At 50.9% G+C, this 15,000-nt stretch overlaps 1 protein-coding gene across 1 annotated transcript in view; it reads left to right on the plus strand.

The window, feature by feature from the left end:
* Window positions 1-15,000, plus strand: part of LOC110513475 (intermembrane lipid transfer protein VPS13B) — a gene marked incomplete at its 3' end in the record, with an annotated part of 690,119 nt that overhangs the window by 194,999 nt on the left and 480,120 nt on the right. The window contains 1 exon segment of the mRNA XM_090228566.1: window positions 3,605-3,729. Coding sequence (XP_090084692.1) covers window positions 3,605-3,729 — 125 coding nt within the window.

Raw genomic sequence — 15,000 nt, forward strand, 5'->3', positions numbered from 1 at the left:
TCTCAACATGGCTAGTGTCTCAACATGGCTAGTGTCTCAACATGGCTAGTGTCTCAACATGACTAGTGTCTCAACATGGCTAGTGTCTCAACATGGCTAGTGTCTTAACATGACTAGTGTCTCAGCATGGCTAGTGTCTCAACATGGCTAGTGTCTCAACATGGCTAGTGTCTCAACATGGCTAGTGTCTCAACATGATTAGTGTCTCAACATGACTAGTGTCTCAACATGACTAGTGTCTCAGCTGGCTAGTGTCTCAGCTGGCTAGTTTCTCAACATGGGGACATGACTAGTGTCTCAACATGGGGACATGGCTAGTGTCTCAACATGGCTAGTGTCTCAACATGGCTAGTGTCTCAACATGGCTAGTGTCTCAACATGGCTAGTGTCTCAACATGGCTAGTGTCTCAACATGACTAGTGTCTCAACATGACTAGTGTCTCAACATGGCTAGTGTCTCATCATGGCTAGTGTCTCAGCTGGCTAGTTTCTCAACATGGGGACATGACTAGTGTCTCAACATGGGGACATGGCTAGTGTCTCAGCATGACTAGTGTCTCAACATGACTAGTGTCTCAACATGGCTAGTGTCTCAACATGGCTAGTGTCTCAACATGGCTAGTGTCTCAACATGACTAGTGTCTCAACATGGCTAGTGTCTCAACATGGCTAGTGTCTCAACATGACTAGTGTCTCAGCATGGCTAGTGTCTCAGCATGGCTAGTGTTTCAACATGGCTAGTGTCTCAACATGGCTAGTGTCTCAACATGATTAGTGTCTCAACATGACTAGTGTCTCAACATGACTAGTGTCTCAGCTGGCTAGTGTCTCAACATGACTAGTGTCTCAACATGGCTAGTGTCTCAACATGGCTAGTGTCTCATCATGGCTAGTGTCTCAGCTGGCTAGTGTCTCAACATGGGGACATGACTAGTGTCTCAACATGACTAGTGTCTCAACATGGCTAGTGTCTCAACATGGCTAGTGTCTCAGCATGGCTAGTGTCTCAACATGGCTAGTGTCTCAACATGGCTAGTGTCTCAACATGACTAGTGTCTCAACATGACTAGTGTCTCAACATGGCTAGTGTCTCAGCATGGCTAGTGTTTCAACATGGCTAGTGTTTCAACATGGCTAGTGTCTCAACATGGCTAGTGTCTCAACATGACTAGTGTCTCAGCTGGCTAGTGTCTCAACATGACTAGTGTCTCAACATGACTAGTTTCTCAACATGACTAGTGTCTCAACATGACTAGTGTCTCAACATGGCTAGTGTCTCATCATGGCTAGTGTCTCAGCTGGCTAGTGTCTCAACATGGGGACATGACTAGTGTCTCAACATGGGGACATGGCTAGTGTCTCAACCTGGCTAGTGTCTCAACATGGCTAGTGTCTCAGCATGGCTAGTGTCTCAACATGGCTAGTGTCTCAGCATGGCTAGTGTCTCAACATAACTAGTGTCTCAGCTGGCTAGTGTCTCAACATGGCTAGTGTCTCAACATGGCTAGTGTCTCAACATGGCTAGTGTCTCAGCTGGCTAGTGTCTCAACATGGCTAGTGTCTCAACATGGCTAGTGGCAGGTCTATGTGTGTATCAGGGCAGGTCTATGTGTATAAGTGCAGGTCTATGTGTATATAAGGGTAGGTCTCTGTGTATATAAGGGCAGGTCTATGTGTATCAGGGCAGGTCTATGTGTATAAGGGCAGGTCTATGTGTATAAGGGCAGGTCTATGTGTATCAGGGCAGGTCTATGTGTATCAGGGCAGGTCTATGTGTGTATCAGGGCAGGTCTATGTGTATCAGGGCAGGTCTATGTGTATCAGGGCAGGTCTATGTGTATCAGGGCAGGTCTATGTGTATAAGGGTAGGTCTATGTGTATATCAGGGCAGGTCTATGTGTATCAGGGCAGGTCTATGTGTGTATCAGGGCAGGTCTATGTTTATAAGGGCAGGTCTATGTGTGTATCAGGGCAGGTCTATGTGTGTATCAGGGCAGGTCTATGTGTGTATCAGGGCAGGTCTATGTGTGTATGAGGGCAGGTCTATGTGTATGAGGGCAGGTCTATGTGTATCAGGGCAGGTCTATGTCTATAAGGGCAGGTCTATGTGTGTATCAGGGCAGGTCTATGTGTAAATCAGGGCAGGTCTATGTGTATATCAGGGCAGGTCTATGTGTATCAGGGCAGGTCTATGTGTATAAGGGCTGGTCTATGTGTGTATCAGGGCAGGTCTATGTGTGTATCAGGGTAGGTCTATGTGTATCAGGGCAGGTCTATGTGTATCAGGGCAGGTCTATGTGTATCAGGGCAGGTCTATGTGTATCAGGGCAGGTCTATGTGTATAAGGGCAGGTCTATGTGTATGAGGGCAGGTCTATGTGTATGAGGGCAGGTCTATGTGTATGAGGGCAGGTCTATGTGTATGAGGGCAGGTCTATGTGTATCAGGGCAGGTCTATGTGTATGAGGGCAGGTCTATGTGTATGAGGGCAGGTCTATGTGTATCAGGGCAGGTCTATGTGTATGAGGGCAGGTCTATGTGTATGAGGGCAGGTCTATGTGTATGAGGGCAGGTCTATGTGTATCAGGGCAGGTCTATGTGTATAAGGGCAGGTCTATGTGTATAAGGGCAGGTCTATGTGCTTCCTGCTCCTACCAGCTGCTGGCCCAGTTGCTGTTGTCACAGCTGGACCCAGTCAGAGTCTAATAGAGCTAATACAACATATTAAAGATAGCCGCCTCTAGTCCACATGACGGGTAAAATATTACTGTACGTAAACACCGTGTGTAACGGGAGCATGGGTAATGAGGCTGTGATTAATAGGCATGAGGTCAGTAAGAGACACCCTGTTGTGATTGGCTGGCCTGTAATTCTCTCTGTGATTGGCTGGATTACTGAGTCATGGTGTTGGGGTGAAGGCATTCCTGGAGCTGTCAGTAGACCCCGCCCACTCTCATGTCTAAATATTGACTGGCCTGTAAATCCTCTCTGTGATTGGCTGGATTACTGAGTCATGGTGTTGGGGTGAAGGCATTCCTGAAGCTGTCAGTAGACCCCGCCCACTCTCATATCTAAATATTGACTGGCCTGTAAATCCTCTCTGTGATTGGCTGGATTACTGAGTCATGGTGTTGGGGTGAAGGAATTCCTGAAGCTGTCAGTAGACCCCGCCCACTCTCATATCTAAATATTGACTGGCCTGTAAATCCTCTCTGTGATTGGCTGGATTACTGAGTCATGGTGTTGGGGTGAAGGCATTCCTGAAGCTGTCAGTCGACCCCGCCCACTCTCATATCTAAATATTGACTGAGGAGATCCACCCTGGATCCACAGGACGCTACTAATGACAGACATTGGTCAGGGTAGGAATCTGAAGACATGGCTGTTTATGAAAGACTAGATATGAGACTGACTAGCTGATCATTGTTCTCTGTCTCTGTCTCTCTCTCTCTCTCTCTCCCTCCTCTAGGTCATATTATGTCTATATACAGTGTTGTCTCTCCCTCCTCTAGGTCATATTATGTCTATATACAGTGTTGTCTCTCCCTCCTCTAGGTGTTTGGAGTCCAGGCTGGTTTGACCTGTCCTCTCTCTCCCTCCTCTAGGTGTTTGGAGTCCAGGCTGGTTTGACCTGTCTGGACAGTACAGGCGGTTTCCTCCCTCTGTCCCCTCTCATCCCTTCCTTCAGTACAGCCCTCTACGGCAAGCTGCTCCAGATGCCTCAGTACTGGTGAGTACCACTACTCTGATTTAGTCATGTTTTGGTGTGTTTATGTAGGTATCTTCTACCTGGTGTTCAAGGTGCTTTGGTATGTAGGGGGACTGGAACTCACCTCATCCACTACCAGTGTGGAGAAACCAACTGGGTGATGCCACGGCAGCCATTTTGTTCACCACCTGGGTGATGCCACGGCAGCCATTTTGTTCACCACCTGTTGACTACTAGAGTGTGTTGACTACTAGAGTGTGTTGACAACTAGAGTGTGTTGACTACTAGAGTGTGTTGACTACTAGAGTGTGTTGACTACTAGAGTGTGTTGACAACTAGAGTGTGTTGACTACTAGAGTGTGTTGACTACTACAGTGTGTTGACTACTAGAGTGTGTTGACTACTAGAGTGTGTTGACTACTAGAGTTTGTTGACTACTAGAGTGTGTTGACTACTAGAGTGTGTTGACTACTACAGTGTGTTGACTACTACAGTGTGTTGACTACTACAGTGTGTTGACTACTAGAGTGTGTTGACTACTAGAGTGTGTTGACTACTACAGTGTGTTGACTACTACAGTGTGTTGACTACTACAGTGTGTTGACTACTACAGTGTGTTGACTACTAGAGTGTGTTGACTACTAGAGTGTGTTGACTACTAGAGTGTGTTGACTACTAGAGTGTGTTGACTACTATAGTGTGTTGACTACTAGAGTGTGTTGACTACTACAGTGTGTTGACTACTAGAGTGTGTTGACTACTAGAGTGTGTTGACTACTATAGTGTGTTGACTACTATAGTGTGTTGACTACTACAGTGTGTTGACTACTAGAGTGTGTTGACTACTACAGTGTGTTGACTACTACAGTGTGTTGACTACTACAGTGTGTTGACTACTACAGTGTGTTGACTTCTACAGTGTGTTGACTACTAGAGTGTGTTGACCACTATACGGTGGGTTGACCACTAGACGATGGGTTGACCACTAGACGGTGAGTTGACCACTAGACGGTGAGTTGACCACTAGACGATGGGTTGACCACTAGACGATGGGTTGACCACTAGATGGTGGGTTGACCACTAGACGGTGGGTTGACCACTAGACGGTGGGTTGACCACTAGACGGTGGGTTGACCACTAGATGGTGTTGGCTAGACGATGGGTTGACCACTAGACGATGGGTTGACCACTAGACGGTGGGTTGACCACTAGACGGTGGGTTGACCACTAGACGGTGGGTTGACCACTAGATGGTGTTGGCTAGACGATGGGTTGACCACTAGACGATGGGTTGACCACTAGACGGTGGGTTGACCACTAGACGGTGGGTTGACCACTATACGGTGGGTTGACCACTAGACGATGGGTTGACCACTAGACGGTGGGTTGACCACTAGACGGTGGGTTGACCACTAGACGATGGGTTGACCACTAGACGGTGGGTTGACCACTATACGGTGGGTTGACCACTAGACGATGGGTTGACTACTAGAGGGTGTTGGCTAGACGGGGTGTTGGCTAGACGGGGTGTTGGCTAGACGGGGTGTTGGCTAGACGGAGTGTTGGCTAGACGGGGTGCTGGCTAGATGGGGTGCTGGCTAGATGGGGTGCTGGCTAGACGGGGTGCTGGCTAGACGGGCTGTTGGCTAGACGGGCTGTTGGCTAGACGGGCTGTTGGCTAGACGGGCTGTTGGCTAGACGGGCTGTTGGCTAGACGGGGTGTTGGCTAGACGGGGTGTTGGCTAGACGGGGTGCTGGCTAGACGGGCTGTTGGCTAGACGGGCTGTTGGCTAGACGGGCTGTTGGCTAGACGGGGTGTTGGCTAGACGGGGTGTTGGCTAGACGGGGTGTTGGCTAGACGGAGTGTCAGAAGAACAGAGATGCTGGTATGGGAATGACAGAGCCCCAGCCACCAAAACACCAAAGCCCTTTGGGGGATGTGATATCGAGAGAGATGGATGAGCTGCCTGTAGTCTTGGTTTGGGGAATACAGAGAGATGGATGAGCTGCCTGTAGTCTTGGTTTGGGGGATACAGAGAGATGGATGAGCTGCCTGTAGTCTTGGTTTGGGGGATACAGAGAGATGGATGAGCTGCCTGTAGTCTTGGTTTGGGGGATACAGAGAGATGGATGAGCTGCCTGTAGTCTTGGTTTGGGGGTTACAGAGAGATGGATGAGCTGGCTGTAGTCTTGGTTTGGGGGATACAGAGAGATGGATGAGCTGCCTGTAGTCTTGGTTTGGGGGATACAGAGAGATGGATGAGCTGCCTGTAGTCTTGGTTTGGGGGGTAAAAACCCAATCACACGGTCATCACATCAGGAAGTGCTGTACCAGTGTCTCAGATGGAAATCAACCACAGCATCAAACAAGGTATTTACCATCTAACAGGTCCCTTTATTTAAACCAGATGGGGGAGGCTAGGCTGCAGGAGGAGGGGAGAGGGAGGAGGGGAGGGTAGGCTGCAGGCAGGCCTTTGTGGTGCTAGAGGAGAGGGGAGAGGTGGGGGAGAGGAGAGGAGGGAGGAGAGGGGAGGGGAGGCTAGGCTGCAGGCAGGCCTTTGTGGTGCTAGAGGAGAGGGGAGAGATGGGGGAGAGGAGAGGGGAGAGGGAGGAGAGGGGAGGGGAGGCTAGGCTGCAGGCAGGCCTTTGTGGTGCTAGAGGAGAGGGGAGAGATGGGGGAGAGGAGGGAGAGGAGAGGGGAGGAGAGGGAGGAGGTGAGGATGTGAGAGGGAGGATGTGAGAGGGAGGAGGGAGGAGAAGAGGGGAGGAGTGGGAGGAGGGGAGAGGATAGGGGGAGAGGTGGGGGAGGGGAGGAGTAGAGGGGAGGGAGAGGAGTAAACATAAACATGGGAGATGAAAGTCTACTATAGTCTCACTCTGACTGTGTCCTTCACAGAACATCTGGCCCTCCTCTCTCTCTCACACACACACACACACACACACACACACACACACACACACACACACACACACACACACACACACACACCTTGCAGTAATGTAAGTGCGTCTGTTAAGTACTGTAAGTGAGTCTGTTAAAGCTGCTATCCTGGGAATCCATTCTGTTCAATTAGTTTGGCTTTAAACATGTCAGACTCTGAGAGGGCTGCATGTGGTATAGTCTTTTCTCTACAGACAGACAGACAGACAGACAGACAGCAGTGAGAGGGCTGCATATGGTATAGTGTTTTCTCGACAGACAGACAGACTGACAGACAGACAGACATACAGACAGACAGACAGGCAGCAGTGAGAGGGCTGCGTGTGGTATAGTCTGACAGACAGACAGCAGTGAGAGGGCTGCATGTGGTATAGTCTGACAGACAGACAGCAGTGAGAGGGCTGCATGTGGTATAGTCTGACAGACAGACAGCAGTGAGAGGGCTGCATGTGGTATAGTCTGACAGACAGACAGCAGTGAGAGGGCTGCATGTGGTATAGTCTGACAGACAGACAGCAGTGAGAGGGCTGCATGTGGTATAGTCTGACAGACAGACAGCAGTGAGAGGGCTGCATGTGGTATAGTCTGACAGACAGACAGCAGTGAGAGGGCTGCATGTGGTATAGTCTGACAGACAGACAGCAGTGAGAGGGCTGCATGTGGTATAGTCTGACAGACAGACAGCAGTGAGAGGGCTGCATGTGGTATAGTCTGACAGACAGACAGCAGTGAGAGGGCTGCATGTGGTATAGTCTGACAGACAGACAGCAGTGAGAGGGCTGCATGTGGTATAGTCTGACAGACAGACAGCAGTGAGAGGGCTGCATGTGGTATAGTCAGACAGACAGACAGCAGTGAGAGGGCTGCGTGTGGTATAGTCTGACAGACAGACAGCAGTGAGAGAGCTGCATTTGGTATAGACTGACAGACAGACAGCAGTGAGAGGGCTGCATGTGGTATAGTCTGACAGACAGACAGCAGTGAGAGGGCTGCATGTGGTATAGTCAGACAGACAGACAGCAGTAAGAGGGCTGCATGTGGTATAGTCTGACAGACAGACAGCAGTGAGAGGGCTGCATGTGGTATAGTCTGACAGACAGACAGCAGTGAGAGGGCTGCATGTGGTATAGACTGACAGACAGACAGCAGTGAGAGGGCTGCATGTGGTATAGTCTGACAGACAGGCAGCAGTGAGAGGGCTGCATGTGGTATAGTCTGACAGACAGACAGCAGTGAGAGGGCTGCATGTGGTATAGTCTGACAGACAGACAGCAGTGAGAGGGCTGCATGTGGTATAGTCTGACAGACAGACAGCAGTGAGAGGGCTGCATGTGGTATAGTCTGACAGACAGACTGCAGTGAGAGGGCTGCATGTGGTATAGTCAGACAGACAGACAGCAGTGAGAGGGCTGCATGTGGTATAGTCTGACAGACAGACAGCAGTGAGAGGGCTGCATGTGGTATAGTCTGACAGACAGGCAGCAGTAAGAGGGCTGCATGTGGTATAGTCTGACAGACAGACAGCAGTGAGAGGGCTGCATGTGGTATAGTCTGACAGACAGACAGCAGTGAGAGGGCTGCATGTGGTATAGTCTGACAGACAGGCAGCAGTGAGAGGGCTGCATGTGGTATAGCCTTTTCTCGACAGACAGACAGGCAGACAGACAGACAGACAGACAGATAGACAGACAGCAGTGAGAGGGCTGCATGTGGTATAGTCTGACAGACAGACAGCAGTGAGAGGGCTGCATGTGGTATAGACTGACAGACAGGCAGCAGTGAGAGGGCTGCATGTGGTATAGTCTGACAGACAGACAGCAGTGAGAGGGCTGCATGTTGTATAGTCTGACAGACAGACAGCAGTGAGAGGGCTGCATGTGGTATAGTCTGACAGACAGACAGCAGTAAGAGGGCTGCATGTGGTATAGTCTGACAGACAGACAGCAGTGAGAGGGCTGCATGTGGTATAGTCTGACAGACAGACAGCAGTGAGAGGGCTGCATGTGGTATAGTCTGACAGACAGACAGCAGTGAGAGGGCTGCATGTGGTATAGTCTGACAGACAGACAGCAGTGAGAGGGCTGCATGTGGTATAGTCTGACAGACAGACAGCAGTGAGAGGGCTGCATGTGGTATAGTCTGACAGACAGACAGCAGTGAGAGGGCTGCATGTGGTATAGTCTGACAGACAGGCAGCAGTGAGAGGGCTGCATGTGGTATAGTCTGACAGACAGGCAGCAGTGAGAGGGCTGCATGTGGTATAGTCTGACAGACAGACAGCAGTGAGAGGGCTGCATGTGGTATAGTCTGACAGACAGACAGCAGTGAGAGGGCTGCATGTGGTATAGTCTGACAGACAGACAGCAGTGAGAGGGCTGCATGTGGTATAGTCTGACAGACAGGCAGCAGTAAGAGGGCTGCGTGTGGTATAGTCTGACAGACAGACAGCAGTGAGAGAGCTGCATGTGGTATAGTCTGACAGACAGACAGCAGTGAGAGGGCTGCATGTGGTATAGTCTGACAGACAGACAGCAGTGAGAGGGCTGCATGTGGTATAGTCAGACAGACAGACAGCAGTAAGAGGGCTGCATGTGGTATAGTCTGACAGACAGACAGCAGTGAGAGGGCTGCATGTGGTATAGTCTGACAGACAGGCAGCAGTAAGAGGGCTGCATGTGGTATAGTCTGACAGACAGACAGCAGTGAGAGGGCTGCATGTGGTATAGTCTGACAGACAGACAGCAGTGAGAGGGCTGCATGTGGTATAGTCTGACAGACAGACAGCAGTGAGAGGGCTGCATGTGGTATAGTCTGACAGACAGGCAGCAGTGAGAGGGCTGCATGTGGTATAGCCTTTTCTCGACAGACAGACAGGCAGACAGACAGACAGACAGACAGATAGACAGACAGCAGTGAGAGGGCTGCATGTGGTATAGTCTGACAGACAGACAGCAGTGAGAGGGCTGCATGTGGTATAGACTGACAGACAGGCAGCAGTGAGAGGGCTGCATGTGGTATAGTCTGACAGACAGACAGCAGTGAGAGGGCTGCATGTGGTATAGTCTGACAGACAGACAGCAGTGAGAGGGCTGCATGTGGTATAGTCTGACAGACAGACAGCAGTGAGAGAGCTGCATGTGGTATAGTCTGACAGACAGACAGCAGTGAGAGGGCTGCATGTGGTATAGTCTGACAGACAGACAGCAGTGAGAGGGCTGCATGTGGTATAGTCTGACAGACAGACAGCAGTAAGAGGGCTGCATGTGGTATAGTCTGACAGACAGACAGCAGTGAGAGGGCTGCATGTGGTATAGACTGACAGACAGACAGCAGTGAGAGGGCTGCATGTGGTATAGTCTGACAGACAGACAGCAGTGAGAGGGCTGCATGTGGTATAGTCTGACAGACAGACAGCAGTGAGAGGGCTGCATGTGGTATAGACTGACAGACAGACAGCAGTGAGAGGGCTGCATGTGGTATAGTCTGACAGACAGACAGCAGTGAGAGGGCTGCATGTGGTATAGTCTGACAGACAGACAGCAGTGAGAGGGCTGCATGTGGTATAGTCTGACAGACAGGCAGCAGTGAGAGGGCTGCATGTGGTATAGTCTGACAGACAGACAGCAGTGAGAGGGCTGCATGTGGTATAGTCTGACAGACAGACAGCAGTGAGAGGGCTGCATGTGGTATAGTCTGACAGACAGACAGCAGTGAGAGGGCTGCATGTGGTATAGTCTGACAGACAGACAGCAGTGAGAGAGCTGCATGTGGTATAGTCTGACAGACAGCAGTGAGAGAGCTGCATGTGGTATAGTCTGACAGACAGCAGTGAGAGAGCTGCATGTGGTATAGTCTGACAGACAGCAGTGAGAGAGCTGCATGTGGTATAGTCTGACAGACAGACAGCAGTGAGAGGGCTGCATGTGGTATAGTCTGACAGACAGACAGCAGTGAGAGGGCTGCATGTGGTATAGTCTGACAGACAGCAGTGAGAGAGCTGCATGTGGTATAGTCTGACAGACAGACAGCAGTGAGAGGGCTGCATGTGGTATAGTCTGACAGACAGACAGCAGTGAGAGGGCTGCATGTGGTATAGTCTGACAGACAGACAGCAGTGAGAGGGCTGCATGTGGTATAGTCTGACAGACAGGCAGCAGTAAGAGGGCTGCATGTGGTATAGTCTGACAGACAGACAGCAGTGAGAGGGCTGCATGTGGTATAGTCTGACAGACAGACAGCAGTGAGAGGGCTGCATGTGGTATAGTCTGACAGACAGGCAGCAGTGAGAGGGCTGCATGTGGTATAGCCTTTTCTCGACAGACAGACAGGCAGACAGACAGACAGACAGACAGATAGACAGACAGCAGTGAGAGGGCTGCATGTGGTATAGTCTGACAGACAGACAGCAGTGAGAGGGCTGCATGTGGTATAGTCTGACAGACAGACAGCAGTGAGAGGGCTGCATGTTGTATAGTCTGACAGACAGACAGCAGTGAGAGGGCTGCATGTGGTATAGTCTGACAGACAGACAGCAGTAAGAGGGCTGCATGTGGTATAGTCTGACAGACAGACAGCAGTGAGAGGGCTGCATGTGGTATAGTCTGACAGACAGACAGCAGTGAGAGGGCTGCATGTGGTATAGTCTGACAGACAGACAGCAGTGAGAGGGCTGCATGTGGTATAGTCTGACAGACAGACAGCAGTGAGAGGGCTGCATGTGGTATAGTCTGACAGACAGACAGCAGTGAGAGGGCTGCATGTGGTATAGTCTGACAGACAGACAGCAGTGAGAGGGCTGCATGTGGTATAGTCTGACAGACAGGCAGCAGTGAGAGGGCTGCATGTGGTATAGTCTGACAGACAGGCAGCAGTGAGAGGGCTGCATGTGGTATAGTCTGACAGACAGACAGCAGTGAGAGGGCTGCATGTGGTATAGTCTGACAGACAGACAGCAGTGAGAGGGCTGCATGTGGTATAGTCTGACAGACAGACAGCAGTGAGAGGGCTGCATGTGGTATAGTCTGACAGACAGGCAGCAGTAAGAGGGCTGCGTGTGGTATAGTCTGACAGACAGACAGCAGTGAGAGAGCTGCATGTGGTATAGTCTGACAGACAGACAGCAGTGAGAGGGCTGCATGTGGTATAGTCTGACAGACAGGCAGCAGTGAGAGGGCTGCATGTGGTATAGTCTGACAGACAGACAGCAGTGAGAGGGCTGCATGTGGTATAGTCTGACAGACAGACAGCAGTGAGAGGGCTGCATGTGGTATAGTCTGACAGACAGACAGCAGTGAGAGGGCTGCATGTGGTATAGTCTGACAGACAGGCAGCAGTAAGAGGGCTGCGTGTGGTATAGTCTGACAGACAGACAGCAGTGAGAGAGCTGCATGTGGTATAGTCTGACAGACAGACAGCAGTGAGAGGGCTGCATGTGGTATAGTCTGACAGACAGACAGCAGTGAGAGGGCTGCATGTGGTATAGTCAGACAGACAGACAGCAGTAAGAGGGCTGCATGTGGTATAGTCTGACAGACAGACAGCAGTGAGAGGGCTGCATGTGGTATAGTCTGACAGACAGGCAGCAGTAAGAGGGCTGCATGTGGTATAGTCTGACAGACAGACAGCAGTGAGAGGGCTGCATGTGGTATAGTCTGACAGACAGACAGCAGTGAGAGGGCTGCATGTGGTATAGTCTGACAGACAGGCAGCAGTGAGAGGGCTGCATGTGGTATAGCCTTTTCTCGACAGACAGACAGGCAGACAGACAGACAGACAGACAGATAGACAGACAGCAGTGAGAGGGCTGCATGTGGTATAGTCTGACAGACAGACAGCAGTGAGAGGGCTGCATGTGGTATAGACTGACAGACAGGCAGCAGTGAGAGGGCTGCATGTGGTATAGTCTGACAGACAGACAGCAGTGAGAGGGCTGCATGTGGTATAGTCTGACAGACAGACAGCAGTGAGAGGGCTGCATGTGGTATAGTCTGACAGACAGACAGCAGTGAGAGAGCTGCATGTGGTATAGTCTGACAGACAGACAGCAGTGAGAGGGCTGCATGTGGTATAGTCTGACAGACAGACAGCAGTGAGAGGGCTGCATGTGGTATAGTCTGACAGACAGACAGCAGTAAGAGGGCTGCATGTGGTATAGTCTGACAGACAGACAGCAGTGAGAGGGCTGCATGTGGTATAGACTGACAGACAGACAGCAGTGAGAGGGCTGCATGTGGTATAGTCTGACAGACAGACAGCAGTGAGAGGGCTGCATGTGGTATAGTCTGACAGACAGACAGCAGTGAGAGGGCTGCATGTGGTATAGACTGACAGACAGACAGCAGTGAGAGGGCTGCATGTGGTATAGTCTGACAGACAGACAGCAGTGAGAGGGCTGCATGTGGTATAGTCTGACAGACAGACAGCAGTGAGAGGGCTGCATGTGGTATAGTCTGACAGACAGGCAGCAGTGAGAGGGCTGCATGTGGTATAGTCTGACAGACAGACAGCAGTGAGAGGGCTGCATGTGGTATAGTCTGACAGACAGACAGCAGTGAGAGGGCTGCATGTGGTATAGTCTGACAGACAGACAGCAGTGAGAGGGCTGCATGTGGTATAGTCTGACAGACAGACAGCAGTGAGAGAGCTGCATGTGGTATAGTCTGACAGACAGCAGTGAGAGAGCTGCATGTGGTATAGTCTGACAGACAGCAGTGAGAGAGCTGCATGTGGTATAGTCTGACAGACAGCAGTGAGAGAGCTGCATGTGGTATAGTCTGACAGACAGACAGCAGTGAGAGGGCTGCATGTGGTATAGTCTGACAGACAGACAGCAGTGAGAGGGCTGCATGTGGTATAGTCTGACAGACAGACAGCAGTGAGAGGGCTGCATGTGGTATAGTCTGACAGACAGACAGCAGTGAGAGGGCTGCATGTGGTATAGTCTGACAGACAGACAGCAGTGAGAGGGCTGCATGTGGTATAGTCTGACAGACAGACAGCAGTGAGAGGGCTGCATGTGGTATAGTCTGACAGACAGACAGCAGTGAGAGGGCTGCATGTGGTATAGTCTGACAGACAGACAGCAGTGAGAGGGCTGCATGTGGTATAGTCTGACAGACAGACAGCAGTGAGAGGTCTGCATGTGGTATAGTCTGACAGACAGACAGCAGTGAGAGAGCTGCATGTGGTATAGTCTGACAGACAGACAGCAGTGAGAGGGCTGCATGTGGTATAGTCTGACAGACAGCAGTGAGAGGGCTGCATGTGGTATAGACTGACAGACAGACAGCAGTGAGAGGGCTGCATGTGGTATAGACTGACAGACAGACAGCAGTGAGAGGGCTGCATGTGGTATAGTCTGACAGACAGACAGCAGTGAGAGGGCTGCATGTGGTATAGACTGACAGACAGGCAGCAGTGAGAGGGCTGCATGTGGTATAGTCTGACAGACAGGCAGCAGTGAGAGGGCTGCATGTGGTATAGTCTGACAGACAGACAGCAGTGAGAGGGCTGCATGTGGTATAGTCTGACAGACAGACAGCAGTGAGAGGGCTGCATGTGGTATAGTCTGACAGACAGACAGCAGTGAGAGAGCTGCATGTGGTATAGTCTGACAGACAGACAGCAGTGAGAGGGCTGCATGTGGTATAGTCTGACAGACAGCAGTGAGAGGGCTGCATGTGGTATAGTCTGACAGACAGACAGCAGTGAGAGGGCTGCATGTGGTATAGTCTGACAGACAGACAGCAGTGAGAGGGCTGCATGTGGTATAGTCTGACAGACAGACAGCAGTGAGAGAGCTGCATGTGGTATAGTCTGACAGACAGACAGCAGTGAGAGGGCTGCATGTGGTATAGTCTGACAGACAGACAGCAGTAAGAGGGCTGCATGTGGTATAGTCTGACAGACAGACAGCAGTGAGAGGGCTGCATGTGGTATAGTCTGACAGACAGACAGCAGTGAGAGGGCTGCATGTGGTATAGTCTGACAGACAGACAGCAGTGAGAGGGCTGCATGTGGTATAGTCTGACAGACAGACAGCAGTGAGAGGGCTGCATGTGGTATAGACTGACAGACAGGCAGCAGTGAGAGGGCTGCATGTGGTATAGTCTGACAGACAGACAGCAGTGAGAGGGCTGCATGTGGTATAGTCTGACAGACAGACAGCAGTGAGAGAGCTGCATGTGGTATAGTCTGACAGACAGACAGCAGTGAGAGGGCTGCATGTGGTATAGTCTGACAGACAGACAGCAGTGAGAGGGCTGCATGTGGTATAGTCTGACAGACAGACAGCAGTGAGAGGGCTGCATGTGGTATAGTCTGACAGACAGACAGCAGTGAGAGGGCTGCAT

The sequence above is a fragment of the Oncorhynchus mykiss genome, unplaced genomic scaffold (genome assembly GCF_057628025.1).
Source record: "Oncorhynchus mykiss isolate SJ-2025 unplaced genomic scaffold, ASM5762802v1 scaffold93, whole genome shotgun sequence".
Lineage (NCBI taxonomy): Eukaryota > Metazoa > Chordata > Actinopteri > Salmoniformes > Salmonidae > Oncorhynchus > Oncorhynchus mykiss.